Source organism: Neovison vison, chromosome 7, assembly GCF_020171115.1.
Source record: "Neovison vison isolate M4711 chromosome 7, ASM_NN_V1, whole genome shotgun sequence".
Classification (NCBI taxonomy): domain Eukaryota; kingdom Metazoa; phylum Chordata; class Mammalia; order Carnivora; family Mustelidae; genus Neogale; species Neogale vison.
This window is the reverse complement of record NC_058097.1, coordinates 166,698,016-166,724,402: the sequence shown is the minus strand read 5'-3', so window position 1 is coordinate 166,724,402 and position 26,387 is coordinate 166,698,016. Positions and strand designations below refer to the sequence as shown.

Below are 26,387 nucleotides of genomic sequence, written 5' to 3'. Positions count from 1 at the left end.
GACAGGCTCTTGCTGTATTTTATCATCTTCATCATTACTACCCATGGTTATCCCTTGTGTTGCCTCATTAGTACTATGAAAACTTTATGAGCTGTACTACCAACCCCACTTTCAGGAACAGGAAATAGAGCCTTCAAAAGGTTAAATAATGAGCTCCAGGCCATAGAACAGCAGAGGAGGAACCTGAACTTGGCCTGCATGGTTCTCAAGCCCAGTTGGCCCTCCATCTAGACGCTCTCTGGGAAGGGGGTTCGTGAGTGGCTTGGTTCAGTGCCTGACTCTTCGTTTCAGCTCAAGTCACGATCTCAGGGTCATGAGATTGAGCCCCACATCGGACTCCTTACTCGGCACAGAGTCGGCTTGGGATTCTTTTGCCCTTCGACTCTCCCCTTCTGCTCCTCCCCCTTGCTTGTGCAGTCTCTCTCTAAAAATAAATAAATAAAATCTTTGAAATAAATAAATAAAAAGTAGAAGCAGCAAGAGAAGAAGGCAGAGCACTTGGAGAGCTCAGGAGGCGGCTGCACTAGGAGGCCCCAGATGACCCTGGGCGGGAGATCAGCAACCAAAGGGATAAACAGGCCTGGGGCTTTCCGTTGAAAGGGCCAGCAGGCCTTGCTAACTTTGCACCTCTCCTCATCCACAACAGAAAGCCAAGCCCTGTAAGATAATAATGATTAAAAAAGAAAACCACCCCCTGAAGCAGCCATTCCTAGGCTCCAAAGTGAGGCTCTGTCTTGGAGCGCAGGGGTTCCAGGAGAGGCAGTGCCCTCGGGCCAGGCTCCAGGCAGTTTCTCTTCCCAAACTAACTCTTAACTCTGCTGAACACAGCACTTGAAAGCCAAAAAGATGCCCCTAGGTTGCCATGGCAATGCTAAACAGACAAAACATTTTAACCAGCTCTGACGCACACACACAAAACTTATTTAAGGGCCAAAGGGACGGCCTGGTGGGTGAGGGGGGGCAGGAGCGTTTCTACAGCTCCATCTCTAAGGACATGGCCCCCAGGGGGGCTAGGTCAGCCCAAAACTGCCCAAAGGACTCCTTCAACACAAGCTGAGGCCAGCCTGCTAGGGAAACGCAAGTTCCTGCCATGTCTCCCTGCCTTGTGCCCACTGACAATGGTCCTATCCTATGAGGGCCACCAGCAGGTTACAGTATATGCTGATGGTTCTGGCTTTGTCTTGCCCTGGGGACAGCTTTCCACCACGTGGCACTGCAGTCTCTTCACCAGAATTGGGGGAGCATTATGCGGGCCCACAGCAGAGTCCAGAGTGTAGGATGTGCCCACAAGCATGAATGGGGGCACAAACCTTCTGACACTGTGCAGCTATAGGTCAGAGCAAACAATGAACTCAGGAACTACCATTTCCCACCAGGTAGCATTTTCAGTTCCCAGACCCCATGACTGAACGTCCCTCTCCAGGGCTGGATGACCACGGGTATATTTTCCTTCAAAAATACTTCACTCCAGGGCCCAGTGGGGGGTTGCTCCAAAAATGCAGTGATTTGGGAAGTAATGATGAATGCAGAAGGCTTGTCCCAGACCTGAAGACTGCCATGGCTATGGGGTCTGCTGCATTCTGGACTCTTCCATGCCTCACTCCTCACTGGAGGAGAGGAGTCTCCCTAGATACAGCTTAGGGCCCTTGGGTAGGATCATACGCAAATGCTGCAAAACCTTCCTTTGCAGGGTCCCTGACAAACTTAGTAAAGATATGCTCCAGGAATGTGAATCCTCGTCCACCCGTCTTCCCCTGGGGTGAACCCTCTTACCTTTCAGACTCACTCCCTAGAAGTTACTCTTGACCCTCCCTTGTTCTCGGATGCAATGGGCCCCCACTGTGTCATGTGCACAGAGGTCTGTGCAAACAGCAGCACTGTTATGCTCTGCTCTCCTGTCCACTCATCACGGAGCTCTTGGAGGGCAGGGACCCCATCTCATTCACCTGAGCATTCACGAGGCCCACCCCCGTGGCTGGCAATGGTCAGCACTCTGCAAAGTTTTGCTGATCTGCAGGTCAAAGGGACAACACCATACTCATTGTGTCTGTGCATCGGTGCTCCTGGGATAGATAGATGTCAGAGCTATCTGCTCTCACGTCCCCAGGCTCCTGGAAAAGAACATTTGAAGTAGAGCCTGGAGTGCAGGAATTTGAGACTTGAGCTACTGGGCAGCCTGCTGGGTCAGGTGAGGTTCCGTCTTTTTCTTTTTCTCAACGATTTTATTTATTTATTTGACAGAGAAAGAGATCACAAGCAGGCAGACAGGCAAGCAGAGAGGGGGAAGTAGGCTCCCCGCTGAGCAGACAGCCTGATGCGGGGCTCGACCCCAGGACCCTAAGATCATGACCTGAGCCAAGGGCAGAAGCTTAACCCACTAAGCCACCCAGGTACCCCAGGTGAGGTTCTGTCTTATGGACCCGTCACAGTTTGCAACGCGGGGCTAACAACAATAGCCCTGTTGTCTTTACCATCTTTCTCCTTTGCTGCAGAATGGAATGACTGTGGTGGAGGTTTTCCCATTTTCCTGGCCTTACACCCTGGACATTGAACTATTCTCTGCTATGTTTACCAGACCGTGTCTGCCTCCCCGCCCCTAGATGGAACTAATTATCACAGACAATTATAGGATTTTATATTCCTGTGCTCTAAAAAAAACAAAAAACAAAAACCCCACACAAACCCACAGGCCATTAAAAAAAAAAAAAAAAAGAGGAAAACAATACTTTCACAGCTGAAAGAGTTATAGAAACCACAAAATTACATTGGTGTCATGGTAGCATTTATAAATAACACTTGGCATCTAGAACTAAATTTGCACCAAAGAATCTGAGATGGCAGTATTATTTTATAATCTTGGAAAGTGGGCTTTCACACCTCCAACAGGAAGTGCAGAAAATACAAAAGTGCCAAAGAGAATAAAAGATTCATTACCTTCCAATGTCAGGTCTACATACGCATTATAACGGGCTGGGACAAATGCATCTCTATCTAGCCCGGGGGAACAACTGTATCTCTTTCATGTGAAGATATGACTGCATGTGTAAAATGCTTGCACTAAATTAAGTCTTCTATCTTCCAAATTTTCTCAATTATTAATACGCTAGACAGCTGCAGTAGCTCTAGCAAAAATAGCAGCCCAGCTTTTCCAGAAGTCAAAGCAGCCATGAGATGTCTGTATGGGACTTTCCTACATAAGGAGGGGTTGCTCTCTGGTTCAAACAAAAAGAAACAAAATCCCTGTGAAATGGCAAAAAAAAAAAAAGAAACTTGTTTCACAATGTAAACTAAAGAAGGACTCCCCACCACCCACCCTCCTCTTTGGGATTAAAAAATGTGTTTTTATGCATGCAAAGGAAAGTGCACCGAAAAGGTGATTTGTCCAACTCACAAAGATAACAAATACTTGGGAAAATTGAAAGGGAAACCCAAGGAATGCCAATCACTTTGTTATATTCCGGAATGACAGTATCCAATTGTGTCAACTTAAAGGGAGTGAGGGAGGTCAGAAAAAAATGGATTATGCCTTTTTCTTAGGTTTCTGGAAGCAGATTAATGTCCTGCAAAAATAGAAAATTGTCCTTAAATTGCCACCTTCGTATTTTAAGCAGGTAGGAGTAGCATCATCTTAACAGTCTGATATATATGTACTTGGCGTAAAGACTGTTTGAAAAGCCTTTTGAAGGGAAAAACTCGGGTTCTCAGAGCATTGCAATTTCATGTTTTCTGAACTCAATAGTGATCATGAATTTTAATTTAAAGATTATTCACAGGACATATAACAAGAACAGATGTTCAAAGATCCATTTAAAAAAAAAAAAGAAAAAAGCTTTAATATCAGAGCTTAAGCATACAATACCAGAGAGCATATAACTTGTCAAGGTTAAGAATGGTCTGGATATGATTATACATTTCACATCGGCTGTCACCACTGTGCTTTCACATCATTCTAACCTTTAAAGGCAATCAGACCACATGCCCTGATTTCTGAGCAAGATACCATGACCCCATCTGTGCCTCAGTACCACATACAGAGATCGTTGTGTGTCTCTGAGAAAGCGGAATGAGTCACAATGGTCCAAATGCTCAACAAGTGTGTATTTCCACCAGGTCTGCATAATTTGTTTCTGAAAGAAAGGGCAGTATTTCATGTTCCCTGTCTCACCATCTATGTAAAAATCACAGCCACTTTTTAATAAATGCCAACAAATTTCAGAGAAGCCGACCGCAGCTACTAGGAAATAGCTGTTAGTTTATTAATATAATCCCCTAGGGGAAAGCTTCTGGTGGGAATGTTCTCAAGACAGTCAACACCACTGAGAGGCAGGGCTTCCTTCTCTCACACAAATACTCGCCAGCCGTGTACTCACCATTTGCGATCTGTTCTTCGGACAGCCATTGATGTCTTCAATCTTCTCATTTGCTGAAATAGGAAACACAAGTCAGAAAAATAAACAATCACCCCAGGTACTTTGAGTAGTGATGTTCAGGACCCTTGAGGCCAACCACGTCCTAAGGCCCATCCTGGGGCCTGTCCAATCAGCGCGGCCATGAGAAATGCTGAGACGCAGCTCGAAAGCTTCGGGACTTACTCATTGAGCTGCCGTCCTCCGGGGACAGCTGGGGCAAGGTCATCAGCATCCAAAGCAGAGACAACTGCACTGATGACAGTCTTGGAGTGATGGGGCATCACAGAAACGTGTGGAGACTGAGAAATAGATCGGACTGTGATTATGCTTTGTGCTCTTCGAAAGGTGACTATGATCTCCCCACAGAAGGTGGGATGGCTCAGAGTGGATCGGTCCAGCTTTAGCCCCACTCGGGACAAAAGGCATGGATGATAGCATCGCACCTCATCTTTTCTTAATTTTCTTTTAAATTTTAGTTCCTGTGTAGTTAATGTACACTGTTATATTAGTGTCAGGTGTACAATATAGTGATTCAACACTGTGCTAAACACCCAGTGGTCATCACCAGTGCCCTCCTTGGTCCCCAACACCTATTTCCAACCATGTCCTTCCCCCGTCCCCCTCTGGTGACCCTCAGTTTTTCTCTGTAGTGAAGAGTCCGGTTTTTGGTCTGTCTCTTGTTTTCCCCTTTGTTTTATTTCTTAAAACTCCACAAGTGAAACCACATGATGTTTGTCTTTCTGACTCATGTCACTTGGCATTATCCTCTCTAGCTCCATTCATGTCATTGCAAATGGCAAAACTTCATTCTTTTTTGTGGCTGAGTAATATTACACACGCGCGCACACACACATCTTTATCCATTCATGTATCAATAAAGACTTGGGCTGCTTCCATATCTTGGTTATCATAAATAATGTCGCCATAAACAGCGGTGTGCGTATCCCTTTGAATTTGTGTTTTTGTATTCTTTGTGTAAATATCCAGTAATGGAATTATTAGATCATATGGTAATTCGACTTCTAATTATTTGAGGCACTTCCATATTGTTTTCCACAGTGGCTGCACCAGTCTGCATTCCCACCAACAGTCACGAGCGTTCCTCTTTCTCTACGTCCTCGCCAACACTTGTTTCTGGTGTTTTTGATATTAGCCACTCTGACAGGTGTGAGATGATCTCACTGTGGTTTTGATTTGCATTTTTCCGATGAGTTGAGCATCATTTCATGCATCTGTTAACCGTCTCACCTCATCTTTAGCCAGAAATGTTAATATTGCTTAATACCGATAGGATTACTAATAATCCTATTCCCAATGTGGTAACACGGATAGAAAATGGGAGCGTGAGACTTAAAAGTGGCTCTTCCAAGACCATATGGTAAGTCCAAATTAAGTCTGAAACACACTCTTGGAGTCATAATAGCACCTAGCTCCTTAGAGAAGTGAGAGAAAGACATTGTGTTGAATTAACTGGAAATCAATACCAGTAATAAGGAAGAAAGGCCCAGGTTCTGGTGCTGAAGTATGGAGAAATCCCAGCAAGACACAGCCCAAGTTATCTACAGGGGGGTGGGAGGGGTTGAGTTTGCCACAGCAGCAGCACAGAAACACAATATATGTAGAGATTAGGGCACTGGCTTCGAAGGCAAAGATACTGCAGATTCTCAGCTCTACAGCTTCTTAGCTGTATGATCTTAGCCATAACACTCAACCTCTCTGGGCCACAGTTTCCTCATCTATAAAATGGAGCTAATACTACCTACTTTAGGGGAAGCATTGTGGGAAATAGATTACAGGATGGCAATAAAATGCTTCGCACTATGCCTAGCACACAGGGAGCGTTCTATAAATGGCAGCCCTCATTAACCCAGTAATGTATATCATCAGTGTAAATCACATACAGTGTTAATCTCCTTTCTGATGTCTCTATCAGAGTTAAGCCCAGAAACTCAGCTAGGAGTCCACAGTCAAGAACTAAGGATCTGCCTCCTCTGTGAAGCCTTTCTAAGCTTCTTTCCCAGTCCGCTGTCCTTCCAACTCCAGCCCCCAGCCCGGGAGGGAGAAAGCACCTTCAGGTCTCTGGTCTGCCCAGCTATGCTGTTTATAGCCTGGCAGACATGCAGATTTGGATTTTCACATTTGTGTCCTCAAGGCTCAAGAAGTGCTTACAAAACTGATTTTAAAACAAAAAACAAAAACCCCCCTTACATCAGATTTTAATGAATTCGATGCCAAAAACTTCCATGACAAGATATTAAAAACCAGCTGAAAAGGATAATAGAATCAAAGTGTCCCAAGCCTCTATTTTACAACACCAGAGTCTAAGTATTCCACACCATTACCTCAACTGGGCTTATTTTTTTCTCTAGTGTTTCTACCTTGAGAGAGAAGGGGGAAATAAGACACAAGCTAGTACTAAGAAATTGTTTAAAAATCCAATCACCATGAGACAGTCTAGTCAGTACACATTCAGTCTAATCTACACCTTTAGAATTTGCCCGGAGTAATAGACACTCAGCCTTATGCCTCACCTTGGGAGACGTCAATCTTCAGAGATCCAACTCTTAAGAACACTAGGATAAACACTAGGAAGCCTTTTCAACCTGCTTCCCTTACTTCCAAAAGAGGTGCCACGGAGCCTTTAAAAAGCACATTTAAAAAAGGCCCCGTGGATGAGATGACCCAGGGATATTTGTTCTTCAGTTCACTAGAAAATACCAGAATTAAAATCGGCCGGAATAGACCACTCTTATAGCATGTGAACTCCAGACCAAGCTTTACCACTCACTCTTTCCAACGGTAATCCCAGAGCTGAGGATGGTGCCTGACACACAGTAGCCCCTCAAATATTTGTTGAGAGGAACTAAGGAATGAGTAGCCTGAACATTTCCAAGAATCAAGGTTTTAGGCCTATGTTGAGGCCGCTGTCCTTTCACTTGTCAAAACAGATATGCATACTGAAGATGGAAAAAAAAAAAAGATGCGCGACAAATGGCACTTCTTCAAACAAGGGAGACGATGTCAGGCCTGCACTCGGGCCTCGGGTTTTCATATACACCCCGGAAAAATAAATATGTGGCTTTTGAGAATCTGGGCCGCTCAAGGTATCCTCCAGCTGGATGCTCATGATGGCCCAAAGTCATAAGTCATTAGGTTCCAATCAAGACCCAATGCAGCATGAGGTCATCAGTGCCCATTAAAGTGAAGGATGGGTAACTGAGATCCTAAGAAATCACCTTTTTTAAATTTTTTTTAAAGATTTTATTTATTTGACAGAGAGAGATCACAAGTAAGCAGAGAGGCAGGCAGAGAGAGAGAGAGAGGAGGAAGCAGGCTCCCCGCCGAACAGAGAGCCTGATGCGGGACTCGATCCCAGAACCCTGAGATCATGACCTGAGCTGAAGGCAGAGGCTTAACCCACTGAGCCACCCAGGTGCCCCTAAGAAATCACTTTAACGATTCTTTATATACCATCTGGATAAAAACAAAAACAAAACCAAAAAAAACCCAAAGGTTTGGTCTCATCATCTCTCCACTTCCTTTTCATGGTCAGTCACCAAACCATAGTCAGGTACTGCCTCAATTCAAGGATCGCAGCTCCCATAAGCTTCTTGCCATTTTACAACATTCGAAGTAAATCAGAGGAGTGGAGTCCATGGGAGACTACTCTAAAGTTATCCGGGAAGAGATTGATCAAATGCTGAAACCCCAACACAAATGCTTAATAAGAATGCAAGACAAATCTTGAACCTCCTCGTTTCCAATTTCATGTAATTGAAATACTTCTCCTTTCCTGAAATTCTCAAGAATTTCTATGGCTGTCATAAATACTTAGAGCAGTAACAGAGGCTCTGATTCTGCTGATAGGACGGAAGAAGAGTTTGGTCTTTCGAGCTGAATTTATTAACTTGTGGTAGGGGGCCTTTGGCTGCAAACCAAAAACAGATAGCCGAAGAAGCAAAGGCATTTGTCCCCAAAGTCCTCAGCTATGATTAAAACTGGCCTCCCTAAGTGCCCGTGCTAATTTATTTATTCCAGCGTGTTCAAGACATTTTCAGCATACGAATGCAGTAACCTGCCTGCGCACGAGGTGACAAGTCAGTAATTGGAAAGCTTTTTAAGGAAGAAGAGTAGCACCAAGTTCACTGCTTTCCAAAGGTCTTCTTTCAAAGGGCTGAGGGCATCTCCGCAGCCCATGCATCTCTGCATAGGGCAGTTGACAGATCTGCCGACAGGAAGAGAGAGAAACTGGCTACCCAGAAAGGCAGAGGACTTACCCAATGACACACAATGGTAATAGGTCATCAACGGAAAGAGGGTTGAATTCCTGGTTATGCTCAGCGGTAGCCCCAACGGTGGTGGAAAAGGAGCGTCTATCAACTCTCTCCACCTCTAACAGGAAAGCTCTTCCCCGTCCTCCGTCTTTGCTTCCTCCTTCTCTCCAATCCTCTTCTGTTCATCATTCCATCCTTCTCTCTATTCTTTCCTCCCTGCCTCCCACCCCTTCTCTCCTTCCAACCCCTTCTGGCATTCTCCTGAGTGACAGCAATGTAAGCAGGAGGAGGGAGGCCTGTCTCTCCGTCTTGATTCATGCTGTTTATCCTGGCCTCATAAGCCTTTCTAATAACTCATGGCGATGGCACTGTGATGGGCTGGCAGGCAACTGCCGGCTTCGGGCAGCTCATGACTCAAGAAGATAATCACACTAATAAGAGGTCGAACGGAGACTGGACCCTTGGTCACAGAAGGCAGCAGTGAAAGGTTCATTTCTGCCCAACAGGCAGAAGGCAATGGTAGAAAAGTGTGGGTCCCAAATCATCCCACTATCTGAGAAGCACAACTCCTAGGACAGACACATAGTCTCCAGAATTGATCTCTCTGGGATAGGTGAAGACTCTGGAGCTAGTGTCTATGCATGACATTTAAGGTTTTCCCAGTCAACAAAACCAAAAGACAACCAACCGACAGAATGGGAGAAGATATTTGCAAACGACATATCAGATGAAGGGCTAGTATCCAAAATCTATAAAGAACTTATCAAACTCAACACCCAAAGAACAAATAATCTGATCAAGAAATGGGCAGAAGATATGAACAGACATTTCTCCAAAGAAGACATACAAATGGCCAACAGACACATGAAAAACGTGTTCAACATCAGGGAAATACAAATCAAAACCAAAGTGAAATACCACCTCACCCCAGTCAGGCTAAAATTAACCAGTCAGGAAATGACAGGTGTTGGTGAGGAGGTGGAGAAAGGGGAACCCTCCTACACTGTTGGTAGAAATGCAAGCTGGTACAGCCACTCCGGAAAACCGTATGACAGTTCTTCAAAAAGTTGAAAATAGAGCTACCCTATGACCCAGCAACTGCACTACTGAGTATTTACCCTAAAGATACAAATGTACTGATCCGAAGGAGCATATGAACCCGAATGTTTATAGCAAAAATTCCATAATAGCCAAACCATGGAAAGAGCCTAGATGTCCATCAACAGATGAATGGATAAAGAAGACACACACACACACACACACACACACACACACACACAGAGAGAGAGAGAGAGAGAGAGAGAGAGGAATACTATGCGGCCATCAAAAATACCGTAATCTTGCCATTTGCAATGATGTGGATGGAACTGGAGGATATTACACTAAGCAAAATAAGTCAATCAGAGAAAGACAATTATCATATGATCTTACTGATATGAGGAATTTGAGAGGCAGGGTCGGGGGATCATAGGGAAAGGGATGGAAAAATGAAACAAGATGGGACCAGGGAGTGAGACAAATCATAAGAGACTCTTATTCTCGAGAAACAAACTAAGGGCTGCTGGAGTGGAGGGGGTTGGAGGGATGGGGTGGCTGCGTGATAGACATTAGGGAGGGTATGTGCTATGGTGAGTGCTGTGAATTGTGTAAGCCTGATGATTCACAGATCTGTAACCCTGAAACAAATAATACATTACATGTTCATTAAAAAAAAAAAAAGCACTTAAGGCTTTCCTTCAAGCCACCCTTCTGATCATGGCCCTCCCCAATGTGAAAAATCAACTCTTCAACCCCTAGCTTTTGTGCTTAGGCAAGAGCCCAGAATTCATTGCACCATACCTGGTAGTCCCACCTTATTTTGCCTTGTTGACCTTCTCGCTCTCTACCCTCCAATTGTCTTTGCACACTATATCCTCTGCCAGGAATGTCCTCCTGACTGCTTCACCTAGACAACTCCAAGTTTGAGGTCTTGGCTTACAGGTAAATTCCTCAAGGAACGCTTGCTTGATTCTACCCCCTACCCCCATCATGGGTCATGTCTCACAGCACCACTAGTCTGTTATGTACTATACTCTCCCAGACCTTGAAAGGTGTTGTTCCCCAAAGGGACAATCTCCCTGACTACAAGTTTCAATGGACCTTCATTTAAGGGTGTTCTTTTCTCTAACTACTTTGAAGTCACTTAAACAGGGGACACCTAGCTCAGTCAGTTGGGCATCTGACTCTTGATTTTGGCTGGGGTCATAACAGCGGGGTCATGAGATTGAGCCCCGCGTCAGGCTTCATGCTAGGCATGGAGACTGCTTGAGATCCTGTCGGTCCCTCTGCCTCTCTCCCTGCTCACACTAAGAGTAAATAAGTAAAATCAGAAAGGAAGAAAGAAACAAAGAAAAAGGGAGGAAAGAAGGAAGGAAGGAAGGAAATAAAGAAAAAGAAAGGAAGAAAGAATGAACTTCAAATGGACAGAAAAGTCACAGGAATCATACAGAGAATTCCCACACACCATCTATTCTCATTTTCTCCCCTTTGTCTCTGTACAGGTATATGGATTTTTTTTTTTTTTTCCTGAATCCTTTCAGTGTAGAATATGTAGATCGTGTCCTTTGCCCTTAGATTTCATACGCATTTACAAAGAATAAGGAGATTATCTCACAGTACAATTACAAATTTCAAAAAACTTGACATTGATATAATCCCAATTTTGGCAATATACTAAAAAATGTCCTTTATGGCATTTTATTCCCCATATAGGATCCAGTCCAGGATCTTGCTGTACCTTTAGTTGTCATATCACTTTAATCTCCTTTATTCTGGAACAATTTCTCAGGCTTGGTCTTTCATTGAGCTGACATTTTTGAACAATACAGGCCAATTTTTTTGGTTTGGTTTTTAAGATTTTATTTATTTATTTGACAGAAATCACAAGTAGGAAAAGAGGCAGGCAGAAGGAGGTGGGGGAAGCAGACTCCCCGCCAAGGAGAGACCCAGACACGGGGCTCAATCCCAGGACTCTGGGATCATGACCTGAGCCAAAGGCAGAGGCTTAACCCACTGAGCCACCCAGTCACCCCTTGGTTTTGTTTTTAAATAGAATGTTCCACAATTCGACTTGATCTAAGATTCCTCGTGATTAGCTTCAGGTTTTCCATCCCTGCCTGGTATTCAACATAAGTGATGCTATGTTCTTCTGGGTATCACATCAGTAAGTACATGATATCCATCTACCCCTTGCCACTGATAGAATTTTGATCTCCTGGTCATGAAGTGGATTCTCCCCTGTGCAGATACACTTCTCTTGCAACTAATAAGCAATCACTGAAGAGACACTTTGAGACTATGCAAATTGCTTGCTCCTCAAACTTTCTCCTCCAATGTCTGAATCCATTGGTTCTTGCCTTAACTAATCTTTACCATCATGGTTGCAACTCACTCTTTATTTGTTCCCCAAAACAGTGGAGGCCTTTCTTCTCCACTGATTGAAGTATCTGTCACTAGAGACTTACAGATTCCTATTTTATGCCATAATTATAATCCACAACTGTCCTCAGTTTTGAAGCTCTTGTGGTCTCAGAGTATGGTCATTCTTTATAGCCATGGAGGGCAGAACTAGTACTTATAAGGAGATACTACCAAGGGGTGGGTTCAGATTTTGACCTAGTGAAAGAAAATCTTTGGGATGATTCCAACTCAATAGTTAAACAACCTGGTCAGAAAAACGCCACTCCGCCTCCCTCATCAAGAAATCTGTATTCACAAGATACGCTCAGATTAAACACTCTGAACCGGGTGACTGACAATCCAGAGAAGAAGTCACGCAGGACTCCTAAGTGTCTCTACCTTTTCAGCTCCTCATTCTCTGGGTATCTGTTCTCCACAGTCAGAGCAGAGAGGGTGAGCCCAGCACAGTCAGGGGCAGAGACAGAGGCACTAACATCTGGCTTCACTTACAGAGTCCCCAGCGGAGCAAGCCTCTCTTGGAGGGCCGAGGGAAAGGCAGTTGGTGGCCACAGGCACTGTCAGGCACTGGTACTAACTTGAGGCCGGGATATCTGTCCGGTAGCTCAGGCCCTGAGAGGTCACTGTCTAGGGAGGTTTATGTCCTCCGAATAGATCCAGGGAAGCATCCTCCTGAGCAAGACAAACACTGTACTAGTTTACACTCTTCACGCTGTCCTGAGCAAGACAAACACTGTACTAGTTTACGCTCTTCGTGCTGTGCTTAGTCAGTTCATGACATCCATGCTACCACTCATCCATTCTGAGCCCATGACAGACAGAACGAATCTATCATGATACGCTCTAACGGGACACCAAGGCCTTGTCACCCTCGTACTCAGAACTTTTCAGGAAGTGGCCACTGAGTGCTATCCGAGAGCACTTTACTTTCCAAACATGTCATGTTTGCTACCTACCTTGCATTTCCTAAGAATGCCGGAAAAATCAGGTTGTGCCCAGGGAAGCAGACAGGGAAGCAGAGGCAGCTGAGGAAAGGGACTCTGAGGTCCCGAGGTTGGGAGCAATGAAACTGGGATGAGAGCAAGGCCTCTCGGTTCCAGCCTTTCCCACTTGCTCCCAGTGCTGAAAGCTGAGAAGGTCCTGGTAGAAATACTACACAGCCCCAAGATGCAGCCACAGTCCTGCCTCACGTGACCCTGCTGATGTAGAGATCAAAACTCAGCTTCCGGGCAAGTCCTCTCCTCTAGGAAGACTCCACCAAGAAGATGGAGCTCCTTCTTCCAAGGTTACAGGCCTTGCACATTTGTCTCTTTCTTCCTGGCTTGGAGCACAGCGCTAGCATACAGTCAGCGCTCCACGATCGTAATGAACTGAAGCGAAGGAGGCCAGATCCTCGTACCGGGTTCCACGTGTCGGGATTGACAGGAGGGTGTAACACAGCAGGGCAACAAACAGAGGCGTTAGGAGCAAACTAACGCAAACCAGAATCCCCTCCGGGCTAGCTGTGTGATAGGGAGCTTTTGAGACTCACAGAGCCTCAGTGTCTGCAGGTGTAAAACAGGGCAAGTATCCCCTAGGTCACAGAGAAGTAGTGGAAATGGAGAGAAATTTGTAAAGGATTGGCAGGAGTGATGAAGAGCGGGGGGGGGGGGGTGGTGGAAGAGAAATTGGTTCCGGTCCGAGATGACGACCTGGGGGTAAGGAAGGGACAGAGGGTGGAGTAGGCAAAATGGGTGAAGGGCAGTGGGAGACACAGGCTTCCAGGTACAGAATGACGCAGGCACAGGGAGAAAAGGCACAGCATCGGGATTCTGGTCATGGATACTGTGAGAGTGATGCATGGGGACCGACGTTGGCTACCTTTGTGGTGAACAGAGCACAATGGACAAAACCGTCCTATCACTGTGTCGCACACCTGAAACTAACGGAACATTGGGCACCAACCACACTCAGAAAAGTTTGAGAAAAAAAGTGGGAGGAGGAAGAGGACGAAAGGGAAGAAGTAGAGCAGACAGACTTCTAGGTCACCCCCAATGATCCCCCTGCCTAACTTCAAAACCTTGTGTAATCCCCTCCCGTGGGGTGTGACAGAACCTAGGCTTTGCTTCTAACCAACCACATAAGGCAAAGGTGGTGGGATGTCACTCCCACAAGCACGTCACATTGTAGAAGATGACAACCGGCGAGCCAATGTGCTCTCGAAACGTGCTCCCTTGGTGGCACTGAAGAAATCAATCCGAGCAACACACTGGGAAACCCATATGGCAAGGAGCTGAGAGGGGCTTCTAAGAGCGAAGCCCTCCAGCCAAGAGTCAGGGAGAAATCAGGACTCACCTCCTCTGACCACAAGGAGATGAACCTGCCAACAGTGAGGGAACCGGGCCCCCTCCCTGGTCAAGCCTCCACATGAGGACTCAGTCCCAGCCAATACCCGGACTGCGGCCTTGAAGAGGCACCAGCTACGCTGTGCCTGCACTTCCGACACCCAGGAACCATGAGCTAACACACACACACGGCCATGTGCTACCCAGCCACAGACAACGAACACAGGGCAGGAAGGGAGAAGGGGAACAAGCACAAGCCAGTCTTAAGGAATCAATCTTAGGGGGCGCCTGGGTGGCTCAGTGGGTTAAAGCCTCTGCCTTTGGCTCAGGTCATGATCTCAGGGTCCTGGGATCAAGCCAAACATCGGGCTCTCTGCTCAGCAGGGAGCCTGCTTCCTCCTCTCTCTCTGCCTACTTGTGATCTCTGTCTGTCAAATAAATAAATAGTCTAAAAAAAAAAAAAAAGAAATCAATCTTAGGATGGCAGAGGCACTTGGATCTGAGTGGCGGCACCAGTCCAGAAGTGTCCAGCTAAGGCCAACTTGCCTGGGTTTTCAGGTACAATCTCCATGGAGGCGAGCAGAATTACAACTTTATGTAAAAGGTCATTCTGCTGAGACTTGAAAGATAAGCAACTCTCCCACAGCAGTGCACACCCAGTTGGCCGGGGCTTCTGTCCTTATGCCTTTTCCTTTGGCCTGAGGCAGCCATGGAAGCCACCGGCGACAAACAGTCAGCCTGACCTGCCTCTACGTGGGAGTGCTCAGGCAGGGCTGTGGGGGGCACTCCCCGTAAGCTTCAAGGCTCAAGGCAGAGCTGTGCCCACCTGCCTTCCCGGGATGAACCCGTTCCTCCTGACGCACAGCCCCAGCTCCCTTCTCCCAGTAGTAAAACCAGAACCAGCCCTCTACAGAGTTTGATTCTTTGCCTTCTTAGACCCAATTAGAGTTGGCAGAACTAAATCAGTCTTGTGGTACCTTTTGTTTGTTTTTGGTAAATATTTCCAAAGTAATCCACAATAAAAGTACCATCAGAGGGGTGGGGGGGTGGCGGGGGGGGGAGCAGGTTGAGAAGGGAGAACCAAAAAGACAGGGGACAAGAAAGGGGCAGAGAGCCCTTCTCAGACCACCAGCACCCCCTCCAGCCCTACTTCTCAGAGCATCAAGAGGAAAAGCAAGCGGGTATCCATGCTTCCCCAAGCAGGAGACGTTATCAAGTAAACTGTCAACACATGCGACAGAAACACTGTGCTCTTCTGGGAGATTTCAGTGTTCCATGTCCCTTGTCCGGGCTCGTCCCCTTCCAGGTCTCCACTCGAAGTCCTCGGTCCCCAAGGTAAAACCCGCTCTTACCCACAACCTGGATGATCTGAGCCAGGAGGACGCCGTCCGTCACATCTTGCTGGAGGTCCTTGATGAGACGTTTGTGGCCTGATTTGGCTAAGTAGTGATTGGCCCAGTCCGTATAGATCTGCAAGAAAGCAAACAGGCAACTTGAGCCACCTACTCAGACCCCATCCCCGAGCCGGAGGCAGCTGCTGAGGCCTGCGCAGCAGCCCCTGTCCCGCCAGCGTGCTGTCCCAGGCCAGCCAGGGCCATTAACATGCAGAGCCGTGTGCGGAGGGGCCTTTCAGCTGGGCTTTTGCCTATTGAGAGATCTGCCATCGAGGCGCAGGGAAAAGCTAAAGAAAGCTTCAAAGCATGCAAAGGCCTGAATGGGACGGGGACACAGAACTAAACAGTCTGCTCCAGACGGCTTTGAGAGGCGGTGGCTCGAAATGCAAGAGAAGCCTCCCCCCACTCCGCCGCCACCACCACCCCCTTCCCATCTTTTTCTCTTTATTGAGAAAACGTATGGGGAGGTTACCACCCAACAGGCATCTTTTAATGGGCCATTTCAGGGTGAGGAGGGCTATTGAGTTAGCGAAGCTCTCAGGAGCCTGGGTCCCTTGTAAAGAAGCCAAGTACGCAAACACAGAGCCCTTCAATTACTCGCGTGTGACTGGCGTTATTGACGACCTTGCAATCAGCTCAGATGTAATCGGTTTAATTTAAAAGCCTCATTTCCACTGTTGGGATTCTGTGACTAGTAATAATTTTAAAAACCCAGCAAATTCCAACATATTTAAACACAGCACTGGTGTGTGTGCAGCAGCCTGAAAGGGAGAGGCTGGGTCACCCATGGGATCAGGAAATCAACCCTGCCCGCCCCCACCCCCGCTCTGTCCCCGCAAGAGCATCTTTTCTTTGATAAGCACAAGAAAACGCACCTGAAAACTTTCTCCCTAACTGAAATAAGCCAAATAACAAACAAAATTAGAAACGTCATCAATTTTGAGTGATAGTTTCCAGGACAGATTCCTAGATTCCTCCTCCCTCCAGCTCGTCTGTGGAGCGACATGTAGGCCCCATAGAACAGCACATTTCTCCCGCCTACAGTGATGGCTCAGAGAGTATACCCCACCTTGACTGGCCCATGTATTAGCAGCGACAAGTTCATATACTAAGTCATATGATGTATCCCGCAAATTAGGGAGGGGGTTGTTGCATTTCCAGCAGGCCTGCTCTGAGATCTTGCGTGTGACTCCTCGAGCGCTGGGGGTCCCACCCTCACCCCTGCTCTCTCCTCCACTTGGCTCTTCAAAGGAGCCCAGAATAACCTCACACAATGGGGCGCCACTCCTCGAGGCTCACAGAATGGGGATAGCAGGCCATTGCCTAGGAGACTTCTGGGAGGCTGCAGTTCTGGCTATGCCACCTGGGATGGGGAGAGCCTCCTCCCAAGATGGGGCAAAACGAAGCTGCACTTCCTGCTCCGTCCCGAGCTGAGAACAGACAGCCCTGTCTCCTCCCTGCCCCGAACTTGAATCTTGGTCTGCCCTTGCACGGCTGAAGAGGCCAAGGTAGGATGGGGCTACTCCACACCGGGGTCCAAGTTGTCTCATCCTTAAATCCAGGTTACATGCCTCCCTAGGACTCCCAAGCATGATCAGTCTCAGTTTTGTAAGCACTGAGAAAGCTACGGAAGTGAGGTATGATCATCAAATGGCCAACCCTAAATGCCAGTGATCACTAAATTAAATTGTTAAGGGGGGGGGAATTAAAGGGAGAAAAAGAAGGCAGACCTGAGTTCAAGTCCCAGTTCTGGAGTTTCCACAGGGTAGGGATTTGGATCTGTGGTGTTCTTTGATGTTTCCAAGGTACCTGAAGCATTAGCACATTAGTTCTCGGTATGTGTTTGTGGGCAAATGGCTGTAGGATTTCAGGCAAGCTATTTAACTGTACTGAGGCTAGTTGTTCTTATCTGTGACACTGGATCAATACTATCTACTTGTCAGCTGTTATGGGGACTGAGTGATCACACATTTGGAAAGAAAAATATAAGGTGGGGGGCACCTGGGTAGCTTAGTGAGTTGAGTGCCTAATGTGATTCGGCTCAGGTCATGATCTCAGGGTCGTGGGATCTCAGGCTCTGTGCTCAGGCTGCTTGTCTCTCTCCCTCTACTCCTTCCCCAAATAAATAAAATCTTAAAAAAAAAATTTGGTAAAAAGGCCTAATGCAGAGTAGGAACTTAATAGCCACCATACGGAGCCTACTACATGCCTATAAATGTTTATCTGTTGGTATAAACATTTTGCACACATTAGTTCATTTACTCCTCACCTTATGAAATAGATATTATTATTTCTTTTTTTCAGAGCAGAAATTTGAAATGTAGAGAGGTAAAGCAGTAACTTGTTCAAGGCTATAAGTAAGTGGCACAGCCAGGATTTGAACCCATCCGGGCTCCGGAAACCCTTCGACATTTCTACCATGTTGCTTCTCTGAATAGAAACACAAAAGTTAATTCAAATCATTTATCTCCTCCATGATACCCACCTCTGGATTCTAGGCTCCTTCTTCTATTCAGTTATGTTCTCACTGAAAGATTTTTAAAAATACATAAAAACCCCAAACCTAGTTCTATCCCTTGTTGTCTGCATGCCCTTGGGCAAGTTACTCAACTTCTGCGAGGTTCCGTTTATTCAGCTGTAAAATGGGCATAATAAGGCCTCCTTCAGAAGGTGGTCGTGAAGACTCACTGAAGTTCCTGGCCTGACCCACCCTGGGGCTTGGGAAGTGGGGGCAGTGGAGTGGGATGGTAAAGAGGGGAGGTCTCAAATCAACATGCTCACTTTAAATCATAGCCTTCATGATGCCAATTACCTCTGCACCCTTTGACCCGGCATCCTTGTTTATAAGATGGGGATAATACGACCTACATCATGGGGCTGTTAGGAAGATGAAATGAGCTCATATATATAAAAGGACACAGAATCTGCCACCATGCTTAACCTTCCTGTTAGCTCTAATCCTATCACCTGTTCAAAAAATCATCAACGGCACCATGCTTCCCATTGAATTAAATTCAGACTTTTCACACTGCTCTTCAAGGCAGTAACATCCACCCACTCTTTCCCAGATCGTGTCCAACGCTTCGGGGGAGGCAGTGCATGTGGAAGTTAAAAGGATGGGCTTTAGAAATGACCAAGTCAAGCAGGCCCTCGGTTCTGGGCAAGTGAATTTCTATGAGCCTTTCTGTATCTCAGTTTTACCTTCCTTAAAATGGGGATTATATCAAATGTCTTATAAAACAGCCTGGTAGTCCATGACCCAGGCCAAACCCGGGTGACCATATGTTTTTGTGACCAAAGCTCTCCTGGAACACGGACACACTCACTTGTCATCTTTAGCTGCTCTCGTGTGATGGTGGCACAGCTGAGTGGCTGTGAGAGAGAGCTTTGGGCCCACAAAGGTTCAAGTATTTACGATCTACCTCTTTGCAGAAAAGATTGGCCAGTCTATTAGAAGGACTGAAGGAGCTAAGAGGCCTACCATACCAGATGCTCAGTAGTAATAATTATGATCACCTTCAGGAAAACTCAACCTCACATCTCCCCATCTCTGTCTGCCTGAGTACCTCTACCTGGGGTCACCAGGCAAGGCTCAATTCCTAGGTCAGCCCCTCCATGAAGTCACCCCGGATTTCCCAACTGCATCCTGAGCTGCACATGACACAGAGATTGTAGGTAACATGGACGTTAGCACTACCTTCCCACCCTTCCTGCCAGATGTGGACAGAGACTGTGTCCCCTCCATCTTTGCTGCTCAGTAACACCTCCCAAGGTGGGGACACAGGGCAGTCGGAAAATACCTGGTTGCCAGGTTGAGCTCAACAGAGAGAAAGAGGGCAAATCTCTGGGAAACTGATTACATTTGAGATAAGAACGTAGGCTCTCAGCAGATCCTCCAACCAGACTCTCAAATCTCTTTATTGATTCAAAGAGGAAGAGACAGAGAAAATAAATCACTCCGTGGCTCAAGCTCATTAATCAGGACCCATCCAACAAGAATCATTAATTATCTGGAGTGTCCCCTCCCCTCCCCTCTCCCCAGTCCAGTTCTCCACTTTTTAAAGAAGTCACAAGAAAACACATTGATTGTAAGAATCTGTTTTCAGGGCCCATGCAAAGCCTGGACATAAGTCAGGTCCATCGCTTCCACTCTTTCAGTGCGTGCCAGTCTTTCAAGGAGCACCCTTGGAAAATCAACTCACAATATCCGTAGTCAAAGGCTCCGTCAGATTTGGCACCTCGCAAAAAGGCCACAGTGTGTGTTTTAAAGACACTAAGCAAGGGCTAACGCATACAGAGCTTCCTGTCCAAGCTTTAGGGTTCCAGAAACAATTGCTCCAGAGCCTCACGGTCCCCACACTTCGAGAGACTGGGGTCTGCTGATGCTCTTACCCGGGACCCCACTGATCCTTGTTCTGTGAACTTCTAGTCGTCATGGACCAGAAAAAGAACCCCCCAGTAGGAAAGAACACAAGCAGGCTCCCGCCTCCAGGTCCAAATCTGATCATTCTAGAGCAAAGCTCTAGGACAACGTCCCACTACTGTGCGAGGAGCCTTTTGCACTGATTCCTTCCTCTCACTGTCTGCCTCTCCCCTCAGCCCCTCTAACAGGGGACTCAATACTCCAGAAGTGCTCAGTGAAGGAGAGAAGCTACTGTCAAAGGCTTGAAGAGATCAAAGACGGAAGGAAGGCGGTGACAGCTGAGGAGTGAATTTGGTTCAATTCACTTATTACCCCTGACAGAATTTCAAGGAGTGCGTCATTTGTTTGCTTTTAACTCCCCATCATTCCGTATCACAGAGGCTGCAATCAAAGAGGGAAAATTTTGACAGATCGATTGAAGTAAAAAAACCCGATTATTAGTTGTAACAAGAAAACCGATAATAATTGCACTCTGTTAAATCAACGGGGATAAGAATGTTGCTAAATTTATACTGCAATTAGCCCTCCTGGAAGGGGCGGGGGTAGCGTTCCAAGAAACTGGAGAACAATTTGACAAAGCGACTGCACGGAAAGTGGGTGCTGTTCAGAACTGGGCCACAAATGCGGACCCCTGTGCCGGACAGCTGGATCCATCCCTAAGCAGGGGATGGCCTGTGGACAGACTTTCCAGAACAAAGAGAACAAAACAGATCTCTTAGAAGGAAGTGCCAGTGAGGAGATTAAAGTAAACCCATCAGTAGCCTGGGAGGTGGTTTGCAGTCAATCCGCTGTAAAGGAAATGCTACCGTTTGGCCCCCATTCAAGAGGTCTGGCTCCAGGCTTCGGCCATGACATCAACCAGTATTCCCACGACAAGGCGGTAGGCAGTTAAATGGCTTAGTTCCGATGGCTCTGAAGTCCAAAAGGACACTGCCACAACATACCGAGTGTTTGCTCAGTACCTGAACATGGCAAAGAACCCCCGCCTTGTTTAAAACCGCTGCCTCGAAACCACCAATCAGATAGGGGAAATGGTGTCCCCACACAGTGGAGAAAGAAGTGCAACACAGAGAAGTCAGTCTTTTGCTCGAGATCACACAGCGCAGCAGGGGCCAGGCCGGGCCAGCAGCCCCGCTACCTGGTTTCTGTGAAGAAGAGTCCGGTTCTGCTCAGCATCCTTGGTGCTCATGTCACGGCCACCCTGAAGGGCGAGGACTCTCCGTCCACCCCCATCTTTGCCACCTGGTGCATTACTCAGGTCCTGTGAGGTTTCTCCATTGACCGCAGTAATTGCGAGGGCAGCGTGTCTGTAGTCAGTCTCCTGAGCTGGCACGGCCCAGGGCAGAGAGCTGGCTCTGCCTCTTACCAGCTGGGTGGCCTTGGTGAGTCACAGCCCCACAGAGCATCTGTGCCCCTCACTTGTGCAACGGGGACATACGGGCGTTTACTACATGAGAGCATGTGTGTAAGTGGTTAACCCAGCGTCTAGCGCATAGTATGAAATAAGGAGTGGTTATTAATATTCAAATGAATAAACACTGGCTATTTAAGTTTGGGGGAATAAGTCATTCTAGATTGCTGGGAGTCTATACTTCTGAAAGCCACACATATTTAGCTATTCTATTGGGAAATTTTCCTAAATGGATTATTTTGATTCCTGCTTTTTAAATTAACCCAATTTTACTTATTCTTGATGGCTCACAGACATTACTATGAATTAGAGTGTTTTGATACATGTCGGGATGACCTTAAGGTGTACTGAGCCTTCCTTAAACGAGCCCAGAGTCCTTTGGGTGTAAATTTTAGGTATGAATCAAGCAAGAATCTTGAAGACACTTCTCCATCAACAAACATACATTTGTAGAAAGATTCTGTGGCACACCTTTGAGCTGCTCCAAGGTTTGCTAGGCTTTTGGGCCCGTCTCCAGCCAGGTAAGGCTGCAGGAAAGCTGGGCTCCAGGAGCACAGAGTGAGACATGACTGAGTTCTACAATCCCCACCTGAGCACACGCAGAATAATACTGCCGGCTCAATGCTCAACGAACACGTAACATACGTGTAGCATGGGTAACACGAACTTCTTAATACCAAGGAATATATACCCTTCTCAAGACAGAAAACTGAAGCATTGGGAGGGAGGAGCCCACTGCTGGATTTCATTATTCAGGATTTCTACCTTCCTCCACATCCTGGCACCATCCTTACTCCTACTTGAACTCTGAATATCAAGTCAAGATAAATTGCTTCTGAGCCACATGCAAACCTTGACGCATTAGGCCAATGCTATCTGAGCCCCCACCCATGCTGGGTCCTGCTCATGCTGTAGGCTTGAGGAGGATAAGAACTCCCATCGGTCAAAGGTCTACAAGGAGTCAAGTAAAAGAAAGCCTTCTAGAATCAGACCATTTTCGTTCCAACCCTGCCTCGATCACTTCCTGGCAGAGTTCTCCTGGGCAAAATACTTAAACCATCTGAGCTAAATTTCCTTATCTGTAAAAAGAATCAACCACCTATTCAGGTTATTCTGAGGTTCAAAGGAGACAATCTCACCGTGCCTGGCACATGGTATGTATGTTGGTCGTGATTCTAATTAGCATGAAGACGGTCACCTACAATGGGAGTTTTGCAAACAACGATTCCTCTCATGCCCCACTTACTCTCAAGGCAGATCTCATTGCCCTCACTCTACAGATGGAGAAAGGGGAGGTTCCATGAGCTGAAATCCCCCAATATCCCAGGAAATGGATGCAGGGTTTTAAAGCAGTGACTCTGGCTCCTAGAAACGCCAGGCTGCTATGGAGAGGCCCCCACAGGAACCACACTCCACAGAAGGTCACGTGTGTTGGCAATGTGGGGAAAGAGCAAGGCTTACCCCATCATAGCCATTACAGTGTCACACTCTCCTGCCCCTGGGAACAGAGCTGGCTGCTTGTCACTCAGGACCCGCAGATCTAAAAGGGGGGAGCTGACGCTTTCCCATGTCACCCCAGCACAAAACAAACATGGTGTCACAGCAGCATCACGACCGTAAAAATTGAAATGCCAATGTAACATGTTACCGTTGCGTGACTCTCTCTGAATCGGGAAATGCTCAGGAGTAAGGTGCCCCCGTTCTTCCAGTCTGGAGGAGGGCAAGGCTGGCCCGGGACCCTGTGTAGCAGACCCAAGGGAAAGGCCTGGGAACAGCCCCACGGCAATACAATGGTGGCATTGTCTGTCAGGAGCACGGGAAGCCGCAGGTGGGTACACACACTGGCTCCAGAGGTTTTGAAATGGTGGCTTCAGAAAAGTAAATGAGGCTGGTGAACCTGCTGGAAGGGACAGGGGAGATCTCAAGGAGGAGCACGTGGGTTTCTGCTTATCCCACTCCATGACATAAGGCCTAGGATTCCCTTGCTTGCCACTCTGTTCTCCTGGAACCAGAGCTGCTCTGCACCGTACTTTACGGGACACAGAGCACATACCCCTCACTTCCTGATGGTGGACCCCAAGTCCACCTGATCAGACCCCGTACTACGAGGGAGTGCCCGTTTCTGTTGAGGGCCTCCTGGCTACCAAGTGTCCCACACCTGTGATCTCATCGACACTCTCTTCCCACTGGAGGAGCAGCTCCCAGAGGACAGAAATTCTGTGTTACTCACCGCATTTCCCCCAAACATCTAGCAGAGTGCCTTGCATGCAATAGGTGCTTACTATTTATTGACTCAGCGAATGATCATCTCCGCATCACATACTGGAAAACAGAAGCTCTAGAAGGTAAGCTCACACAGCTAATAGTAAGGGACATCCCAGTTGACCCAGGAAGCCTTGCCCACAGCTACCGCAGCTCACAACAGCAAAATGTGTATTCCAGTCTCTCCTGGGCCTCCCTGGAAAGTCGGATGAGGCCACATAAGGAACAAGACTGGAATGCTTACTGATGTCAGAGCCGAGTTGGGTCCCCTCTAAGGTACTTCCTCTCACCCGGGGCAGCCCCAGGAGCAAGGTCAGAACCACGCTCAACCATGAGCCTGGTAGCTCTGAGACAGCCCAGGGTCCAAGTCCACCGGAGAGTTCTCTAGTATTTTCTCCCCCTTCCTATGCTTATTACTAACTAACCACACATGTTCTTCTGCGGTAGCTACGAGGGGACTCAGGCCCTTCCAGGAGGTTGGGGCGGCTGCCACAAACACCCCTTTTGACAGAAAGCCTCCCAAACACCACAACAACTGTTCAGAGATGCCTGGCAGGGCAACCACCCCTGAGGGGCTAATGACCACCTCAGTGAGGATTTGAACCTCTCTCCAGTCTGTTCATAAATGGACTTTTTCTGTAGTAGCCTCCATTCACCCTCCCAACGTCCACAGTCCCCTCAGCTGTAGACTACAGGTAAAGGGTATCAGAGATGGTGCTTCCCGGACCCCCAACCCAGCCCAAAGGCCTCAGCTCCACTCAATAGGCAGAGGCCTCCCAGGACTTTTGGGCCCACCAGGCCCAACCAAGACCTCAGAATCCTGTGTGACCTCTCACGCTTCCATTTCCTCTTCATAGGCCTGAGAGGATAGTAAGTAGAGAGGGGGCCTCAAAAACCCCACATGTGTTTGGACACAGAGCACACGGAGGCTCCATGACCATGGGCAAGCCACCTCTCTCCAAGCCTCAGCTTCCACTTCTGGAAGATGGACGCTTCACTGTTACTCATGGTAGGGACTATTGTATCTATCGTGAGAAGAGACCGGTTTCTAACATGCTTAGCACAGGGCCTGGTACACAGGTGCTGCCTTTAAACATTTGTTCCGTTTCCTGGCTTGTCTCCACGACCCCAACTACAAACACCTCTGGTCCACGGCTCACACCAGAGGCTCCAGGCCATGCTAACCTTCAGTCCCTGCTGGTGGGTTGGGCATGTCCTCCCTCATCCCCTCATCCCCCCTACTTAGTAGGATGATCCCTTCTCCTAGAAAGGAAAACTGGCTGCTAGCCTTCTGCCCCTTCTTGACAATTCTGGGGTCCCCACACTTCAAAAGTCTCATACGCCGGCTCTCCAAACCTTACACTCAATGCACACATAGTCCTCTCCGCGTGTGGCGCTGTCACTCCCCCACTGCCTGGCAAATGCCTATTCAGGATCCTAAAACCCAGACCCAGGGTCAGTCCCTACAAAGTCATTCCCAACCCACTTTTCACCCTACACATGGAGTTACTGGTTCCTTCTTCTTGGTCCAAAAGCACTTTGCACATGCTTTTTATTGTGGCTTTTATAACAATCGATTCACCTGTCTCCAGTCCCAGCGTCCCCAGAGTCGAGCACAAGTTTTATACATCTTGGGAACACTTGCACAACGTCTGACACACCACAGGGGTTTCGTAAACAGGCACATATTGACTTAATGGGTGGGTGAATGGAAGCAAAATGAAGGGACGGACTGGTGGACGTTCAGATGGGTGGACATATGGGTGGGTGGGCGGGAGAAAAGTTAGGTGAGTATACGGAGAGATGAATGGACAGATGGATAGGCACAATGGATGAATGGATCTGTTCCCCTTCACTGCCTAGATTATAAAGTCCATGAAATCACCATGGTGTTTCCTGTAGCTTTTAGACCAGACAGAGCGCAAGGCACAGGACGGGAACTGGTGGGGGACATTCTGCTGAGACAGTTTCCAGGAGCATAGGAGCAGGACCCGCTTAACGGGGGCATGTAAGTGCTATCTAACAAGATACAAATACACACACAGAGACACAAAACACCTGATGGTCCACTACAGTAGACTCATAAAGGCTCAGGAGAGTTGATGACTCAATTTTAGGGGAATTTGCAAGTTGGTTGTTAAAAATAGCCCTTATTCATAAGGAAATATAAGAAAGAGAAATTAGGAAAATAGGACCATTTACGATTGCATCAAAAACAATAAAATACTTAGGAATAAATTTAACCACCAAGGTGAAAAGATGTGTATACTGGAAACTACAAGAATTAATGAAAAAAAATGGATAAAGTGGGGTGCTTGGGTGGTTCAGTTGGTTAAGTACTGGACTCTTGGTTTTGGCTCAGGTCACAATCCCAGGTCATGGGACCCAGCCTGAAATAGGGTTTCTTGCTTGGCAGGGTGTCTGCTTGAGATTC

The 26,387-nt window shown here is 47.2% G+C and overlaps 1 protein-coding gene across 9 annotated transcripts in view; it reads right to left on the bottom strand.

The window, feature by feature from the left end:
* NAV2 (neuron navigator 2) overlaps positions 1-26,387 on the bottom strand; it is a 397,014-nt gene that overhangs the window by 255,640 nt on the left and 114,987 nt on the right. For all 9 annotated transcript variants that reach the window (XM_044258951.1, XM_044258952.1, XM_044258953.1 and 6 more), the window contains exons 2-3: positions 15,816-15,933; positions 4,371-4,423 (exon numbers count right to left, since the gene is read on the bottom strand). In XM_044258951.1, the coding sequence (XP_044114886.1) occupies positions 4,371-4,423; positions 15,816-15,933 (171 nt within the window). The remainder of the gene's footprint in view (positions 1-4,370; positions 4,424-15,815; positions 15,934-26,387) is intronic.